General features: G+C 36.2%; 1 protein-coding gene across 3 annotated transcripts in view; it reads right to left on the bottom strand.

Annotated features, from left to right (window-relative positions):
• Positions 1–2282: 2282 nt before the first annotated feature.
• PRKD1 (protein kinase D1) overlaps positions 2283–20651 on the bottom strand; it is a 127021-nt gene continuing 108652 nt past the window's right edge. For 2 of the 3 annotated variants that reach the window (XM_030483204.1, XM_030483205.1), the window contains 8 exons: positions 20035–20087; positions 18652–18724; positions 17612–17718; positions 17065–17226; positions 15243–15341; positions 13882–14149; positions 4711–4796; positions 2283–2569 (listed from right to left, as the gene is read on the bottom strand). In XM_030483204.1, the coding sequence (XP_030339064.1) occupies positions 2351–2569; positions 4711–4796; positions 13882–14149; positions 15243–15341; positions 17065–17226; positions 17612–17718; positions 18652–18724; positions 20035–20087 (1067 nt within the window). In that variant the 3' untranslated portion in view covers positions 2283–2350. The remainder of the gene's footprint in view (positions 2570–4710; positions 4797–13881; positions 14150–15242; positions 15342–17064; positions 17227–17611; positions 17719–18651; positions 18725–20034; positions 20088–20651) is intronic. The other variant, XM_030483206.1, reaches the window with a different exon arrangement.

Raw genomic sequence — 20651 nt, 5'->3', positions numbered from 1 at the left:
TTGCTTTTTTAGTCTCCTGACTAGTGTCCATGCTTGAGAACAGAGTGCCAGCACGCTATTTGATATTTTTGAGAATTTAACTGTGTTGTTGAAAATTACCTTTGCTCAAGGGCTGGTACACTAATTGTAAATAAAACCAAGCCACTAACAAAATCCTGACTCACTTAAATTGAACAGAATGAAAGCCGAGCTCTCAACCACTGTTACTGGTTAACAGAGGAATGATACAACAAAATTAACACACTTCTGTGAGGTCACGGCTCCTTACAAGAAGTCATGATAGCAGCATCCTAACAAAGTCTGTATGATTCTAGTAATTCCCCTCAATTTCCCTTTAGAAAAGCTAGTTAATTTGGCTTGACTCCTGGAGCTGTTGAAGAAGAGAGTATAATCTTTACAGGTGAGTCCATCACTGCACCTTTAAGTGGGCTTGCTTTTAAACATATACACACATATTATACACTTTTACTGACAGAAATCTGATAATTGGTCCAATTTTATGTTTATTTTACAGCTGACTCAAGATTAAGGCTGAATGAAAAAGAAAAAATGATTAGCCAAATTTAGCCTTGTAGGAATGTCCTGACTGAAAATATAGACAGTACAGCATGGCATAATAGTCAACACATTTGAACTCTACTCAACCAGAACATGTTACAAGGCTGGTGTTATCAGAGAGCTTCCTTCAGGGTCCAGCTAATGTGGAAAATGATTTTTTTTTTGGCAGTGGGAGTAGCAGAAAGAGCCGGGAGGAGATAAGTAATTTTTCACAATACTTTCTAATTTTCTAGAAAATACTTCCCCCTCCTCCCCCTCCCCCATTTGAATGAAAGTGCCTTTTCTTAATTTCTTTTACATTACACACTGTCTGTCCAGTAGGGGTGCAAAATACCTAAGAAAAATGCTGTTGGCTTTGCTCATGTTATGTATCTGGCATAGATTTATCTATTGAAAAGCTGATAGTTGTAACAGAAAGCCAAGATTTGATCAGTAGAGGTTTACCATAAGTGGTTATTAGCTCTTATCATTGCACACTTCTGCCTTTTATCCCATATATCTTTTCTTTCTTAACCTCAGTCTTCAATACTTGTATATCAACTGGGTTTTTTTTCAGAGACAGCCTGTGGCATAATTTTCAGCTTGTCACTGAGTTACTCTGGAACATGTTTTACAGTGCAGCCTCAACCCCTCTCAGAGTTAAAAGTACCAACAATAACACTAAGCAATAATTAGAAATGAAAATTAGTATCTTTAAACTTTTCAGGGAAAGGAGAGCAGGAGAGATCCATATTACCCTGTCAGTTCAATGGAAGTCAGTGGAAAAGCAGAAGCAGTACACTTCTCTAAAAACTAAATCCCCATAAATGTGTCCTCAACTCCCCCACTGCCCCAGTATGTTTCAAAACTGACTGAACTTGTGATACAAAATCAGTCCAAGCAGGTTCTTACAAAATATGTTTTATAGGTATGCAGATTAGCTGGCAGCATTTTCCTACCTACCTCCACACAGGCTTCTTAATGCTGAACTAAATTACTCCACTTACTTCTGATGCCATTCCAGGGATATTTTAAACAGAAAGATTAATCGAATTAATCCTATTTTAACACGATTTTTATTGAAAACATACACAAAGTCAACAAGTTCTTTAGCTTCTGAATGTACATTTTAGAGAATATTCATATTAGAGAAGAATATTTTAAGAAAAGGGGAAATACAACTGACATGCTGCAGTTTACATTACTAAGGCATTTAGGCTTAAGAGCAAGTTATACTGTGTGTATGTGTGTGTGTATCTACATACACAAACACACAAACATATACACACAAGTTATCTGATTTGAAACTGTACAGTGCTATGCAATTAATTATTTTTTGCTTTTTCTGTTTATTCAACACTAAATAAAGCTTTTACCCAAATGGTAGAAATTGTTCACAGAACAGCAGTTATATCTACTCTTCAAGAGTTTGCTTACAATACTAACGATGCACAAAAAACCCCCCAGATCTTCATGGGAAAGTTCTCTCTTACCAAAATGAGGCTCAAGTAAGAAAAACAGTAGCTTGCAAAGGCACCGTGGAGACAGGTTTTAATACATTAAATACAACATGAATCATTCACAATAACAAGTTTAGTGTTTCTGGGAACTTTTGTAAATACAACACAGTTGGTCACAGAAAAATGTTTCTGTTGATTTATCTTGGCAACTCAGATACATCAACAGTGTAACAGCATAACAGCTTTGTTCCCATCTGACAGAAAATAATGGCAGTTCTGCAAGGCAAACGTTAAACCTGACCGTATGTATTTATTAATTCCACAGTGTTTTGACAGATTAGAGGGGATGCAACTTAAAGGATGCTGACACGCTCACTGAGGGCTTTCATTTCTGTTTCTTCTAGCTTGGTGTTTTCATTATGGTTAGCACGTGGACTGATAAGGTGTGCTGGATAGTGCAATCCATGTTCTCCTGAATACTGTTCCCATCGGGAGTCATCACTTTCATGGGTGATGTAACGTTCCCCCATTTTACATTCAAGTTCCCTTAAATCTAACCAGGTTTGATAGTCCTGAAATAGAATAACAGCATTAGTTTTAAATTTCCTAAAATAAATTACATTCCCTGCTACCATCAAGATTATGCAAAGTGCTATTAACACAGCAATCTAAAGGTCACACATTCCTATTACTTCAGAACAAAAAAAAAATCTCATAATTAATGAATATGAAATCTGCCTATAGAGATACGTTTCATCTCTAGAGGATTGTTCGATAAATTAATTTTATTAACCTCTGTTATAAGTATATATAGTATATATATGGAGATATTACTGGTAGTTTTGCAAAATGTATGGATAGTCTATAGCTTTCCATTAATATCTAAGTGAGATATGGTGGTAAAACAATTCCTGACACTAGTCACAAGATGAATGAGGAAGAAGAAACATCTATATCATGCATGCACATCCTACTGATCTATATCAGATAGTGAAGACAGTTGATCTATATCAGTATATGAACTTAGCCTGGGCTAGAAAAGATCTGCTTTTCCAAACTTAGGCAAATACTGTTGTGCTCAAAGAGACTTATTAATTTAAACATCAAGGTACTTTGGAACTCTGTGTGATAGTCAACAGTAAGGCTGGAAACTGGCTTGGTTCTCACACTGTTTAAACCATCATGCTCTGCAGCCTGTCATCTGCCTAAAGTATATCTCGAGTTTAATATTTGATTTTCTTCTTCCCACCCAAAGTGTAAATGAAGCTGTAGTAATAAAGCCAATCCTAGCCCCATGCAGACTAGCCTCAGCTCACAATACTGTATCCAGTTTTCTTTCTTGATCCTTCACCTTGTCTCAACCTAAGACACAACCCTGGTCACCTAGCCAAAGCATCAGAAAGCTCCCACACTGTAAATGCATTAAAGCCTTCATTCTCAGTATCTCACATGCTTTGGCCTACTTCATACACACATACCCTCTCAGAATTCACCTCTACTTGCACCATTATTATCTCTCCTTAGCCCACAGTGTTGATATCTTCTCTAAAGAGGCCTCATCCATGGTGCTAGAGCTCGTGCAGTACTGCCTCACCTTAGTTCATCCCCACTCACTACTGCATGGTGATAAAAGTGGATGTAGAAAGGTGAAGGACTCTGTCCCATCATATGAGACAGCCAGCACTCTTGCTGCAGACCTCAGCCCAGATCATCTCTCGGGTCCCCAAAGTCTCAGACAAAAACATTCTGCAATCATTGCCAGGGAGAAGAGCAGGAAAAAGACTGGAGAGTGACAAGAAATCTGTGAGGAAAAAAGCAAGCCCAGAAGGAATGTCCCTGGGGAAGGCAGGGTGCAGGGTGGGAGGCTGCAGCCCTTTTTCTCTATACCAGGAGATCATAAGGCACTGGAGCAGGACTCAGTTTTCAGTTTGGATAAAGATTCCTTTGGGATTGTGGCTTACGCATCTCATCTGTGCTATACCTTTGCCAGATGTGAATCCCTTGGGAGATCCCACGGGCTGATGTCCCAGCCTGGCCTCAGCCTGTCCTCATCCCCAGGGAGGGGTCCAAAATGCCCTGGCCTGGGGCACTCCCCAGCCTACCCTGCTCCCTTGCTGGTGGCAGGGGAACAGGTCCTGGCTGCTCAGTACATTGGTTCTAGCTTAGGTCTTTAACTTGCAGTGACTTGGCTGCTGCCAGGACCAAAAAATTAACATATGAGGAGCAGAAGACAGTGGCTGCTAGCAGCTCAAGAATTTCTAACTTTTCAGTCTTTAACTGGAGATTTCAACTGGAGGTGGCTAATGCATTTTCCTGGAAAGCATACAACTTCACTAGTTCTTCTGATGACTGTGAAGTGAAAGCCCATGATTAGTTTTAATAAGTGAACTGGGGTAGACTCCAGGCAATGAGATAATGTAAGTCAAATGACTATAACGGGTTTTTTTATACATCATGTTTTCAGTGGACAAACAAGATAAAAATATTTTTGTGGTGTATTTTGAAAACATGAGAGAGTTTAGTATTGAAATCTAATTCTTCAGAAATTAATGAGAATCTATAGGTAAATTGGTGAAGGAATATAAGGTCCTCAGGATCTAAAAACATCTTCAGGTCTGTAGATTTGCTTAGATTCTACTGTGCTTAAAGATGAAAATTTTTACATACTTAGAGACTAAATGCATAACAAAAATCATGGAACTTGTAGCAATACCTGTAACCACGGGTGGCTTAACGTTTTGTCTACACTGTAGCGCTTTCTCATTTTCACTTGCAACAAATTATTTATGAGATCAATAGCTGAAAAGAAATAATATTGAAAATGTCAGTTTAAATATATTTTTTTTTAACTAGGGCATGCAAACAGATAAAGAGACATGGTAGATGTAAAAAGAGGACAGTTATCCCTTCTTATTCCAGTGTTTTACAAACTGCAGTCAAGAGTCGGTGTCCTTGAAGATACTCATGCAACCCTTCCTAATGGCATTACAACTGTTTTAATAAACAGTTACCTGCTAGCTAGCATATTGTCTACCTCTATGTGTTTATTCGGAGGCACACAGCAAAGACTGAGGATAATTCTCACTAAGTTCCTGTTCAAATGAAAAAGATCTCATGTAAGTGAGGACTAGAATATTGTTCAGGTACCACAGTAAACATATCTGTATAATATTTCTGAGACTCTCAGTATCACTTTTAGGTGACTGACAGCAGCACCTTCCCAGGCAAGGAATCAGGTTTTGAAGTCACTAAGTCTTGCAACACTAAGCTTTTGAACAGAGCATTGCTTCTACCTGCTAGTCAGCAGTGAGGTGTTTGATAAAAGCGAGTGGGCTTCTTTACAAATTTCTTCTTTTCTGTATTTTTGAAGGAGTCAATGATTCTCTGGGGTTTCAGGTATGTGCGCAGTGGTGCATAAAGGGAAGAGTCCCATGAGTCAATGACCAGTGCATGGAACTGCACTGAGTGACCCATTTGGAAAAATCTCTGGGATGCTGCTAAGCTTTGACAGCATCTACTAAAACAACTTTTTTTTTTTTTTTAAAGAAAGAAAAAAATATATCATGAAAGGTTAAATTCTATTCTAGGTAGTGTTAAATGTTTGGCATATGGTCTGGGGGAAGCTTATTGCTATAGAATAATTGAATAATTGACTGGAATTATAGTATTACTGCAGCTTTCCTATTTCACCACAATATCTCTTGACTTGTCCAAAGTATGCTGGTTTACATCTTTATGTAGGTGAAGAAAGAGATCAATTTTCAACAGCAAATAGCATTTGGTATTTTTTACCACAAAATCATGCAATTCAAGTAAAGCAATTTCTGAAGTGTTAAGAGCTCTGAGTATCAGAAGTCTAGATGCAAAGAATACGTACTGGCAAGGCAACAAAAGGACAGTGCTGTGTAAAGGAAAGAAGCAGCTAGGGAGTTCAACACAGACAGGCTGAATGCTGGAACTGAAGAATTAAAGGATTTCCTTAGGGATCTGGAATAGTCTGTTAATGAGAAAATTCTGAATTTAAGTGGTGTTTAATTGTAGAGGTTCAGACACTGATGGGTTCTGTCGGACTATTTAAAGAAATGAGGAAAGATCCTGGTTATTCTCTCTGTTTCAGCTTACAGAAACCACATGTTATCCTGAGAGCATCCTGTCAGCCACTATCTAACATAGTTTGGTCTGGCTACAGTTCATATAACATGTATGTGCAGTACATACAAGATGTGCATGTTGACTCAATTTCTGAATAAAAAAAAAGGATATAATAGTTTGATGATTACACTTTAAGTTGTACTGCTTAAAAACACTTGAGAGAGAGAAAAATTTGGAAGGTACTAACACTTAGTTTTGACATACAACTCAAGTGTGATTCAGGGAACCAAATTGCGACATCTACTGTTAGGACATTAAATTTTCTGTCTAGGAAGATAAAGCAGGTTTGAAAAAAGGGTAGCAAGTACACTGTATTTTACAGTAAATTTTATGAATTTTCATTACAGACTTGATCATTTTTGAAGTCAGATTTTAAAGTAATCCTTGTCAGACATTTTAGGAGCTTTATAAAGTTTGACAATATTCCTCTGTAAAATCAAAAATTCAATAAATGCAGAGTGTTAAGAAAGATCACCTATGGCCTGCACATCATCTACAGGAATCCGACAGGTTATCACCAATAAAGCAACCTGAATGAAAGCTCTGAGAAGATTATGGTACTGCTTTTTCTAACACTTTTATGGCCTCCTGTTTACTTCCTACAATTTAAGGATAGCAGCAGCCAGCTGAGGGCTTATCGAGATCCACGAGCTGGAGACTTTGTTAGAGGGGATAAACTAACTGACTATACTCCAGTAGCATGACTACTGGCCATTCAGGTTATCATTCAGCAGGATCCCCAGTGGGAAGGTTCAAATCCAACTTTAAAAAGCTGCATGCCCCCTCAATTTTCTTTAGTTGCATTTTACTGGAAAGAACCTTCAGAGTTGAGGTTCGTGCTTCTAAACTGCTCACAGCAGTTTATGTGTATGGCAAATAATGAACTGTAGTAAAGACACAGTAACAATTTTCACACTACATATTAAATTAACACATGGCAATTACAGTTTTCACAGGGATGACTGCTTTAATTCAACTAGGATGTGACACACATTAACAAAAAAGTTTACGAAATATCTGAAAACACTATTCTGAACCTATCATTCTTTTAGTCCTACCATACGGACTTCAACTTTTCATGTTATAGAAAAGAAAACATCTTAAAAATATCAAGAAAAGCAGTCCCAAATTAAGAAAAAACTAACTCAGTCCATAATTTTTAAACTACACCCATAATATTAAGTCTCTCAGCTATCACTTGTAAAAAACTAAGCTGCTGTCATTAATATAAAACTTAGGACTTCCTAGATCCTGGGTTCTTCTGAGTATAGCTCTATTGATTAGTGGTATAATATTTTGATACACATAAACCCCTTCCCTACTGATGGTCAGTACAGCTTTGTTGACAAATGCTTTAGTGTACATACAATTATTTTTGCAAAAGTCAAATCTTCAACTGGCAGAGATTATTATTTTTAGGGACATGGATTCTGCTGTACTATCAAAAAAAAAAAAAAAAAATGCTTGACCATTATAAACTGCACCTCTACAAGAGGGAGATTTTCTAACAGTAATCTATCCCAGCAAACATGTAAGTATAGCCAAGATCTTAGTTTAAACAGCTAGTTAAATATTTACTGAGGTAAAGAGCATCTTTGAGGTATAACATGCGTTTGACCTTCTTGTACTTGAAGCTCATTCATGCCACTTTCTCATTAATGTGTGAAACAAGAGTTGCTATTCACATTATCCTGAAAAAATTCTAAATAAATACTGGCTTGAAGGCAGCTGGGGTATTTTTTTCTGACTCAAAAGCAGTGTAACAGGCATACCATGATCAAATTTAATGCGTGTAAGAAATTGCACTGTTTCTTGCCAAATTATTTAACAATATGAAGTAATGTGAAGCACCTAATCAACAGTGTGCACATCACATAGCTCATCAGGCTACTAGTAATAGCTGTGTTGGTAGCTGATGAAAACATAATTATGAATACAACAATTTATGAAAATTCCACAACAGAACAAAACACAGCATGAATAATCCAAAGCTTGACATAGCACATTCTAGGACATGCACTACCTAATTCACCTTCTAGTGAAGACACGCTAGATAAAATACACTAACAGGCAGAGAGATAAAATCCTTCAAGGCGTACTGTCTTTATATTTATATGTAACCTGTAGATAAGTCAAAATAAATCTTTTGAGATGATGCAAATTTGGTGGACTGCAAGGTCAAAGTTGGAAACGGACAGTAACGCTGTTGAAAATAGGCTCCATGTTTAAAGCTATAAAACAGGAAAATTCTGCAAGCAGATTTCTTTGTATGAATATCTAGCAAAATTCCACCCTGAAGTCTGAATTGTCATACAGCAATTCAGTGAATTTAGAAATGTAAGCTGGCTTGACAATCATTGAAGACAGAACACAAACAGCAGATTGGGTGGTAGAATGTTGAATAGCTGTGACAAAACCCAAAGTTTACCACAGCAACGCTCTCTCTATAGTAATGTTTCACAGTTCCATTTACACATACAAACAGAAAAGATGGAAGGTATTGGAAAAAGGTGGGAAAATGCAGCTGCTTAATGTGGGTGGAAATCAGAATTCCCTACGGAGGAATCTGTGAGATCTCTGACAAACCTTACAATGTAAAGCAATTGGGTTTGGTGAAGTTAGAGAAAGGATTTCATGCATAAGGGCTAATCTTGGGGAAATGATGCTTGTAGAAATATTCTGAATGGATATTCAGTTGGGGAAAAATACATTTCTGAAAGCTACAAAAATTGAAAGGTGTTAGTTTTTATAGGTTAAGATTTAATGGAGGAAGAGGACAGACAAAGCATTACCAAAAAAGCTAGAATTTCTCAGGAGAAAGAGTTGATGAGATTAATACAGATGTTATGACATCAGACAGACACATTATGGAGTGAAAAGAGTCATAGTCAATGACTAGACCACATTCTTGAGTGGCAGAGAAGACAGAACTGTTGATACCGACTGAAAGACATTAGACACTGAAAAATATTCTCCTCAAATGGATTGTACCTTCTTTCTTGGCTTGTGACTGTAGATTTTTATTTTTAAAATTGCTAGAAAATGCTACAAAATTCTCCAGAAAATAAACTAACACAGAGCACACTATTATATTCATGACACACTTTTCCTCCGAAATACAACTTGTTCCCGCATCTTTTTGCTCTGAACCTACTATACTTTAAGTGTACTATTTATATAATCATGCAGTTTGAACTGTTATGGGTTATGTGTTTTTAAAAATCTATTGCCTTATCAAGTGCAGTTTAGAATTTTAAAAGCCAATTTAATTTTACCTTAAGACCAGTAATTGAATAAAGAACACAAAATGGGAACATTTAGGGTACTTTACCACTGCTGTTGCTTTTCCAGACACAATGTTTAGGTATGACCTATCTCTTTCTTTTTTTTCCCCTTCCCTTTTAAAGTTTTGATACCCTCTGCATTCCCACTCCTAAATTAACATGCTATTGCTTGGTAATATTAGAAAAAGCATCAACTGAGCACTAAAACCAAAGTGGTGATAAACACATCATTCACTCTATTTGCGCACTATCCATTAAATGCAAAGAAATATGTGATTTTGCTAGAATGTAAAGCATCTGAGCTTTTAGTCCCTCTCTGATTACAATAAAAATAGAAATAAACATGGCAATAACTAAATTTAGCTATTCTCTATTTTTTTTACATGAGTTGTGGTCTGAAAAGAGCAGTAGAATAACTACAGCTGAGAGAAGTTTTACATTCGATTTGGGTCTCTGAGACAGGGTAAGTCATAAGCAAGAAAGAAAAGGTTTGCGTGCTGTTCTGCTTTCCTCAGTGTTGATTTTTGCGATAGGCATGCAAAAATTCCTATCACTGCTTTCATTAGCCATTCTACGATAAATTATATGCTCTTTAATAAAATCATTGCTATACTGGAGATTGTATATTGCTATATATTGCAGATACTGGCAATACACTTTAGTGACAATCACCCTAATCTGAACTGAAAATTGCACAACAAAGTAAAAATTCTGTAACTTTTGAAACATTTACAGATCCACTGAAAGTACATACACAGAAATTCAAGCAAACAAGTTCCTGTGGTTTAAGAAGCGTGTAGCGCAGGCATATCGGCTGCATATGTTTGTGATCCAAACCTGGTATGGTTGTGAAGTAAACACCCTCCCCACATACATCTATTGTTTTAGGGTGTCTGTCTTATCTGCCATCAGTTGCTTTGTGCATCAAGCAGGATGTTGATATATACAGCAATAGGTTTGAATAAACTTTTTTCTTTCTTTTTTTTAGCTCAAATTGATATATAATTCCTTCTACTACTTCTCACTATTCCACACCAGTGTTTCTAGGATTATCATATTATGAACATTCATAGCAACCAGTACCGACATATTCTAGTAGCAAAAAAAGAAGAAAACGTCATACATATTGCACTCTATATGGTCAGAGAACCTGAGCATTTTTATTGGCATGCATAAATTAGAGTTAATTCTTTTAGATGGTAGCCTAGCTCTTCCAAGCTCACTGAACTGAGGCATGTAATATAGTCTCTGGATGAAGGTATGCTTTTAAAATCTAGCTGTAATGCATGATTCACAATGTACAATTCATAGAGTGCATTGTTAAAGAGTGCTTGGATCCAGCACTGTGTGAGAAGAAAGCAATAAGTAATGGAGATAAGGAGAATATCTACATTAGTTTTCTTTATGGCAGCCTTCTGACAAATGGCTGCCATTTTTCAAATTTGCATAGCATAACACTTAAAAAAGATCTTTCTTACCTGCACTAAACATAGTATTTTGTATTTTTTTTTCTGCAACAATACTTGTCTAATCAATTTTGATTTTAATTTTTCAATGTTATAGCAGTGCAGAACAATTTTGGTTGAAGGCTTCTTGAAGACTGTGGTTGTAATGTGTTAATGTTCTGTCAAGTATTTGCACAAATTTTTAAAAGTCAATAATTAAATTGGACTAACTGCTGGATCTTCAACATTTTTTCTTTCTTGTAAGTAAAAATCACTTAAATTATCTTGTTTTAATTTTAAAACAAAGAATAATGCTTTTTGCAAGAAAATATCTGTGTAGATCTTTCAATGCAAAAAGCAATTTCAATCATACCAGCTTGAAAGAAATCAGCTGATCAACGTTTATTAAGAAAGACCTTGTTGGATTCTGCAGCAGCACCACATTCCACACTGTAATACAACTCTCTAACAAGTTTGTGTGGAAGAACTAGCTGATGATAATTACTGTCCTCTTAGGAGAATTATTGCTACGATGCAAATTCCAGGAAACAGTTAAACAAGAAATCTACTGTACTTTTAAAAGAAATCTATTATGCATCTTCTTATATAAAAATTAAAAAAAAAAAAAAGAAGTAATCATAGTCATGTATATTAAAACTTCTGTTGAAAAATGTTCAATGATTAAGAATAAATGGCAAAGAGAATAATGGAAAAGATATGGCAGGCTAACACCCAATTCATTAGCTTAACCTCTTTGGGAAGCTGGAAGAGCCTAGGACTAGCTAAAGCAAGATTTTCAAGTGCACAATTGCACTGTTGGGATTGAAATTAATTCTCTGACTGAATTTTGTAGATTCAGAACACTTAGTAGATTCAGTGCACAGATGTTTATAAGCCCCAGTGTATTTTACCTTGAAATGAGCTTCATTTTACCATAGTTTATATTTAAACACATGTAGCCTTTCAAATTGTTTTTATTTGCAATGTTGAGTAAGCAACTTCTTAAAATCTTTAAGATTAATCTGTTTCCCCACACATGCTTCAGCTGTTTGTAGCATCAGTTATCATGGCACTGTTCAGAATTGTAATTCAGATTAGATGTGTTAGGACACCAGGGACAGATCTGCATTTCAACCATGCTATATGGTCATAGATAATGCAAAGTGGATGGAGCCAGCAGGTTCCCAGGGCCCATGCACTACCTTCTTGTGACCTGCGCAGGAGTGCGGACCAGAATAGCCAACATGAGAAAAATGTTTCTTTATTTCTCCTAGGTAATCTGGAGTTTGAGTACAATTTTGAGCTCTAAAATTAGCATTGTCAAAAAATATTTGGACAGAGATCTAGGCTCCAACTGCCTGTGTTAAAACATAATGGATTCGTTCAGACTTTTCAGGTTTTCATTTAGCACAACAGAGTGGCTCAATAGCTAGCAATTCAAAACACGTAATAAAATCACAATGTATAAGCAGATTTTAACTTATTAATCTGTTAAAGTGTGTTCTTTCCCCCCCTTCTGCATGTTTGTAGACATATCCATTAACGACATATCCATTAACTCTTAATGAAGGCTGCGATTCTGCAAGAGGAGAGATAACACCCCAGTAGGTGAGCTTTCTGTAGGTGCTCTACTGCATCTTCACCTCTGAATGTAGAAATTGATCTTCTGTCTACCACAGTAGAAACCTGTGGGAGATGATTTCTTGCAGCCTTTTCTGTGTTGACTGCTGTTTGCTTATCTCTAGTGCCAGATAGAGCACTGCTGCCAACAGATTCTGTCAGCTTACATATCAGAAGTGTGTGAAGGTTCAGGAGGACTTTAGTGTGTAATTGTGCAGATTTATAGCTGCTTTCTTTAATTTTTTTTTTAAAGTCCAACAAATCTCATCAAACTTCATCTGCCACTGAGAAAAAATGACAATACTCTCACAGCATTTTTCAACTGAGAATCTCACACAGCTATAATATATAATACAGTAAGCAGTAGGTACGCTTCTCTAAGCTACACTTAACATGTAAGTTAAACATGTCACTTGAAACCCAGAAAAACTGTACTGTAAAAAATAGAAATGGAGATCCTAATATCTGAATTTAATTTGGTACATAATACAATTCAGAATAAAAGATAAGAATCTGATAATGCTTCCTTTGCTTTAAGACTTACGAAGCAATCTTGCAAAAAGTTAAGGACATAAAGATATTGATAAAAAAAAAAAAAAAAACCAAAGAAAATCCAGCTGCCTGAAATTGTCTGCTATGCACAAAAAAATGGTGAAACCAGAACTCCTATTTTTATTAAATGCCCTACTCAGTTGTATTTAGAGACATCTTTAATAGAATTTATTTACCTTCTTTAAAGATGTTCATAGTGAATTATGCATATTGCTCTTTTACTATCAAAAGCTTTTGATGCTATTGACCAGAACTCTAGTTTCAAAAGTCTCATTGGTTATCTCTAAGCCTTCTCTCCCAGCAGGAAGTCTCTTCTATGACACTTTCTCACACTGTTCTTGAAACCTCATCTACTTGGGATTGTTCAGTCTTTTTTATCTTCTCCACAGAAAGACTGTCAGGGTACAGCATCTTACTAAATGGAAACTAAATTACTGACACAAGTAGAGTGAGAAAAAGACTGAAGAGGCACTTGAGCTGAAAGAAGAGGTACAGAAGGAAGTATAAAGCAACACCAGTTCCAGCAGCTGAGGTTCCCCACAAGATTCTATAGCAACCCAATCTGTAGGCGGCTATAAGCCTCTTTCAGGACGTTCTGGACAGATCCCATGCTAGAGCATTACACCATATACAGTCTACACATGCTCTGTAAGAAACATCTAAAGCAGCTGCTGGCACAAAACAGACACAGTACATTATGGCACATTACAGTACCTTGAAATTTCAATTTACACACACTATACACTGGTACATAGAGGGAAGAAAAATAAAAAGCAAAATACAACTACTCTTCTTAGCATTTATATAAAATAAGCCACAAACAGATATTACCTTCATGAGAAATTTCTTTCCATGGATTAGGTGGATACATGAAAGCAGCATTCTGGATTTGGTCATGTATGTCTTCATCTTCATTGAATGGAAAGGTACCACTCAGGCTTACATAAATGATGACACCCACAGACCACATATCCAGAGATCTGTTATAGCCTTTGTTTCTCAGTACTTCTGGAGCAAGGTAAGCTGGTGTTCCTACAACTGAGCGCCGAAATGATTTCTCTCCAATGATTCGGGCAAAGCCAAAATCACACAGTTTTACCTGTTTGAAGAAAAATACTATAGTAAGGCAGACATTACTTTTATTATCAAATACATAGTTGAGGAACTTTTATCATGGTTTAGCTGTAAGATGCACCTCCTTTTTGAGAGGAATATCCTTATACCATTGAGGCATTAGACCAGGTTACCAGTCCATTCCTCTATTCCTTCTTTCCATGAATAAACCACCATGAATAAGATCAGTAACACAGGACAGCTTAGAATGAAAGAATACAGTTTTGGATAGACTAACTGCTTAGGCTCCTGGTGAAAGAACTAATATAAAGTAATACTTATTCATTCACAGCATGAGAACATAGCAAACAGAAAAACTGTTTTACCAATGGCTTTTTCCTAAATCAAGCAAGTTGACAAGATTTCGTTCTTGAACTCCCATTTTTACTTTATTGTGGACCTAGTTAAACCCTGTCTCTCTGCAAATCTCTCTGTCTAATTTCTTCAGAGGGACAGACTTAGCTGCTTAAACATTCTCACTTAACACCTCAGTACAGATCCTTTCTTTCCAATTATTGCTATTGGTATTATTTAAAAATTAACAATAGTGCTCCTTTTGAATATAGGCAGTTGGAGGAGATTATAGATGAACTCTGCAGATCAAAGGTAACAGAAGTTGATACAAATACCTTTCAGTGAGAAATACAATGAGCCAGAAAGCATATTTAAATATTCTGCAATCTACCTGGCATGTAAATTCTTCTTCATGAGTTCTAACTTTCAGAAAAATAACTGTCTTTCTGGTGACTGTTTGCAAATTGTCACTTATCTGGACCAAATCAACCAGATGAGTAATTTGTGCTGTAATGGTGAGCAAACTACAAACAATTGCACAAGTAGTTACGTTACACTTCAAAATCTAGCTGAACAGTTTAGGTAAATGACAAAAGGCAAGGATTTTCAAACATGTCGTCTTTGGAAAGTTTGTTGAATAAGGGACCATTATTTACGAATCTAAAAATTCTGTGTAGTTCCTGGAGGAGATACAGGCAGGTCACTAATCCTTTGTTCACAAAATAAGCATTGCTAAACTTTATAATTTGAACAACTTATGTTAGGAAAGGGCATTTTCTACTTACCTGTGGGAAAGGATCAGCTGATGCCAATAACACATTTTCTGGTTTGAGGTCACAATGAACAATATTTTTGAAATGAAGATGCCTTAAAGCAACAAGAATCTGTGAAGAAACAAATCAGAAAGAAATTCTGTTTTAAATGTTGTACCTTTTTTTTTTTATATATTGTTTGGACGTTATCAATGGTCAAAGAAACAAGGAATAAGAAATGGTGTAATAAGAAACAATCCAACAAGCATGTACCTTTTACAAGAATGTCTACAATGGAAAAAAGAAAAAAAAGCAAAAATGTCAGCTACTACGTACTGTGCCTCAAGTTTTCTTGATGTTTCACTGCAGGCAATATGGTTTTTCCCTCTCCAAAGACATTATACGCTAAACATTTAAAAAACCTAGGTTCTAAGTACTTGTTTACTTTTTTTTGTTTGAAATCTTTGGATGCAGAAACATCTTCAAAATGACCTTCCAGATCTAAATTCACTCAAAAAATTTCAAAGAAATATTATGCAATCCCATTTAAGCATTTTCTTGAGAAGAGAAAGCATCAGGACTACTGCATGGATTTCTATTCCATTAGACACACAAGAATGTGGCAACAGAATGTAACATATTCATCCTACTGCTTTAACTCCACTCCTTGATTCTCGTCAGGGGCTGGCAGAATTTCCTATTATATTAGAGGGGTGAATGGCAAGAAGGCTGAATGAACCTGGGAAGGCAAGAAACCAAATTCTGAAGCTGGTTGCAGTTTTGCCCATGAAAGTCTGAAAACTAGGAAACCTGCTACATTCTACCCTAAATGAACAACGCTGTTGTTCCTCCTCCTTTCTTTTTCCTGACTGTTGAAACAGTGGCAGCTCTGACTCTGGGGTTGCTCACTGCTCAATTGTGTATATCTAAATTTAAACCAGTATTATGGGCAGCCAAAGAAGCAATATGATAATACCACAACAGGAAGAACAACAAAAAAAACCCCAACCCAGATCACATTGTTAACAGAAGTCATATAGGAAACCAGACTTATTTAATCAGAGGTAGATAATGGTGAGATCCAATTTCAGCATAGAAAACTTGCACAAAATTGCATAGGATGAACTGCAATGGTTAGGTATGGGTTGCAGTTTTGCCCATGAAAGTCTGAAAACTAGGAAACCTGCTACATTCTACCCTAAATGAACAACGCTGTTGTTCCTCCTCCTTTCTTTTTCCTGACTGTTGAAACAGTGGCAGCTCTGACTCTGGGGTTGCTCACTGCTCAATTGTGTATATCTAAATTTAAACCAGTATTATGGGCAGCCAAAGAAGCAATATGATAATACCACAACAGGAAGAACAACAAAAAAAACCCCAACCCAGATCACATTGTTAACAGAAGTCATATAGGAAACCAGACTTATTTAATCAGAGGTAGATAATGGTGAGATCCAATTTCAGCATAGAAAACTTGCACAAAATTGCATAGGATGAACTGCAATGGTTAGGTATGGGGCAGTTCAAGAGGCTTAAATTTCTTTGTGTGTGTCTTCAACAATTTACTGTTAATGCTATGCATCCCTTTCTTGTGTTTAATTCTTCAAGCATATGAGAAACTGTAGCTTGATGGCACTTCCATCCAGCAGTCAGACAGCTGTACGCATCTAGTTCTAGGTCCTCTTAATGGTTTACTACCTATCAGATAATGTACACAAAGCTGTCTTACCATGACTGGTATTACAAGTCAGGCTTTCATAAATCAAACAGGTAAACTATGCCATAAGCAAAACATAGGAAACAGTGATAATAATTAACCTCAAATCTCCTTCAAGGTCTATAATTAATTTCTTACCTGAGTAATTAAAAACTTTGTTATTCTCTCTGGCAATCTGCCCTTTTCACTTGATAGGATCATCTCCAGCATGTCTCCATGGAGTTTTTCCATAACAACAAACACTCTTTCTGGTGTCTCAAACATACACTCCAGATTTACAACTCCAGGATGGTGAAGATTCTATTAAAGATAAAAACATGATCAGTAGGTTTTAGGATTACACAGCCAGTCTTCAGACCCCCAAAAAGCAGACAATGTTTTAGTATTTCATAATTTTAACTGTGTGCCTAAACTGCAGGCAACAGGCATGAAATTTCTACAGACAGTATAGGAAAATGGATGGACTTCAAATTAGTTTAACAAACACATTTTCCTTATTGTGCCTGGTGCTTAAAACTGCAGAAATTGTAATTCCCAACGTGATGATGCCAATACACTTGGTCTTGGCTGTTTATGCAGATTAAGCAGCAAAAATACTTGTGATTGTAAATTAAAATAATTATCATATTATCTGGTATTTATGGAAATGAATAAATGGAGTTAATAGAGTAAAAAAGAAAAAAACCTGTAAAATTGCGACTTCATTACGAAGTTGACTTTCCTGTTTAGTTGGAAACCTTAGTTTGTCAATTATTTTAATGGCAACATCTCTTCCCGTTTTGCGATGTTTTCCTGCATTAATAAAACAAAAGGCCTCTATAAATTAACATGATTAATTCTGAAAAGTGTTCCACTTTCACTGGACTGTACAGACACAATCAAGTAATTCTCACAGCAAATTAAATCACTAAGTCATTATAAGTTTTCTGTCATTCCCCCTCTTTCTAGCCTTTGACGAGAGAACTTTTCTTATCACCTGACAAAGCTGTTTAATTACCTAAGAAATGTACACACACGAGAAGTCAGCTCTGCATTTCAACAATATAGTTGCAAAGTTAACTTTCTCATATATATCTATGCTTGTTCATATACTTAAGCTGCATACTCTGCAACTGGCAGGTTGTAGGCTTAGTCTTTCAATAGTAGCTCCAGACTAGCAAATAATGAAACAAATGATCACCTTTAGGCATGCAAGTGCATGTCCCAGGGTTACCAGAGGCCATAGAGATTCTTCAGTGAGAAAGTTATTATTCTCACTTCACACTGTCTCAAACAACAGCTTTTACCCTCCCAAAAACTGATGAAAAAATGTGGAGAAAGAGAGGAAGAATGAGTAAGAAAATAAAAGAGAAACAATTTTAAGAACTACTGAAAAACAAAGAAAAAAAGCTTACAAAAATGTGCCAATAACAGCAAGAAGAAATTATTTTTTTCTTCCATCCCTTATTATTCTCAAAAAGAACAGTTTTCTGCACTTCAGGGTTTTCTTCACTAGAACTTACAGACAATATGAAGCTATTAATATACATTGACCCACTATTGGGTAGAAAACTTCAAATTACAAAATAACTTTGGCAACAAAACAGTTTAATTGTTTAATGAATACTGCTTAGATAAAACAATAGGCAGCTGATTTGTGTAACAAAACATTTCAGAGTCCAAATACTTTCACCATTCAAGAAATTGTCTATTTCAAGCATATTGTACAAGGCACAAAAGCCTTACCTCCATAAACAATTCCGAACTGTCCTGATCCCAACACCTCGTCCGGGAAGATTTGGTACACAGTGCTAATGTCCTATTTATATAAACATAACAAATATTAAGTCCTGAGATATGGAAACATCTCAGGGAAGCAAAATGTGCATTTAATTTCTTTTTTCCAGTGGGAAGCAGCATACGTTTACTCTAGTACATTTCAAACTATATTATCTGTCAAAAACATTCACACAGGTTTTCTTAAAAGCCACCTTAACTGCAATTGATGTAAAAGCTGCTGAATCCTCAACAGGTTTCAGTCACTGCCATCTTCCAGGCAAGTAACCTCCATCACACAGCATTACACTTAAACTTTGCGAAATCTGAAGATGAAAGTGCATATGGAAATAAAGAGGGTCTTCTTAGCAGCACTCTACCCTGATGTCCCAGGATCCCAGATCTAAGAATTACTGCTGGGTTTTATGAAAAGGGAAAACTTATGAATATAAAATTTTCTCGAAAAAGTTCCTATGTCAGCTCATGTTAGCCATGGAAATGCAAGTGGTTTCTTAATTTACAGAAAGCTTTGTGAGTATCAGCAATTCTGGGCTTTGGCTTTTTGCATTTGTCCACTGAGAGGGGTAAAATATTCTATCCACGCCAGTGAGGGAATCCTACATCTCAGTATTAGTGCCTAAACACAGGCTAAAGCACAAGCTGTTAGCAGATTCATTTGGGAGATGCAAACAAACCTCAAGTCTTGGAGCTCAGTTTCATTTTCCTGACATTTAAGCAGCAGCATATACAACAAAGAGTAAAAGAATGCTAAGAAGTTGATAACAAAGGCTGTCTTGCCTTTTCTTAGGAAACAAATGGACACATGCCTAGCACTCAACATGCTTCTGGCAAATACCAGAACTGCCCCAAAGCTTTACTTGGCTGCAGGGAGTCCTGTTTATTTCCTATGTCCTATGTGTCCTGTGTATGTAACAACATATGTAACTTTGGAGTTTCATTTTCATCTAAGAGAGAATATCTGATCTCTCAGTGATGACAGGAAATGGTATATTACTCAAGGGTTGTGATTAGCTTTACGAAGCTCAATTGACAAACTCCACGAATTAATAACTTCTACAGCTCTCTTTTCCTTTCGATAATTAACATCCTGCAGGATCCATAGTAAAATTCTGTGTTAAGTGAAATGACCCATATGTAGTTCTTGCATTTCAAGAAAAGGTACCATGAAGATGATTTTTCTCAAAAGTTATTGAAGCTAATTGTTTGTTAATTTCTACAAAGTAAGTGAAAAATGGCTGATGGTTACTCCTCAAACATTATTCTTTGCAAAGATCAATGACTTCGCAAGCTTAATCACAGCATGTCTAGCACCAGCATCCAGTGAACACTCACCACATTTTCTTGAACTTGGCAGTTTGACACAGAAATACTGATAGATATATCCCCTTGGAAAGAAAGGAAGAGAGTAAAATATACTTTAGATTGCTGTGCTTTTAGTTCAAACACGTAGTAATAGGAAATGACATTTATATTACATCAATATCTACTGACAGCTCCAGAAATTGGACCAATCAGGTCAGCTTGTTCATTTACCAGCCAATATATAATTACACCAGCCCACAAATATGTGACTTGCACAACAGATTTTCAGTGTATGGAAAAGAACAGAATTATACATTTCATTATTAATTTTTTAACAGTGGAATCTCATCATTCCCATTTATAAGCTTATTATTGCTTTTTTCCACGCTATTTTGGGGCTTTATATCTCATGCAAATAACATAACTGCAACTAAGGTAAACCATTTTTATTTGGTGGATTTAATAAGTTTTATTTATAGTCACCTACAATGTATTTGATACTATGCAGATGAAGGCTAATATGCATTCAAATTGGTCTGCATATTGTTAAAAGTAATACACATTTCAACTGGCTTAAGGGACATCATCAAAACACATGATGAAAACAAAAAAACATGTACTTGTGCACCAGATCCAACCTCCACAAA

The sequence above is a fragment of the Strigops habroptila genome, chromosome 4, assembly GCF_004027225.2.
Source record: "Strigops habroptila isolate Jane chromosome 4, bStrHab1.2.pri, whole genome shotgun sequence".
Taxonomy (NCBI): Eukaryota; Metazoa; Chordata; class Aves; order Psittaciformes; family Psittacidae; genus Strigops; species Strigops habroptila.
Note: the sequence above shows the minus strand (reverse complement) of the source record. Positions and strands in the feature narration are given on the sequence as shown.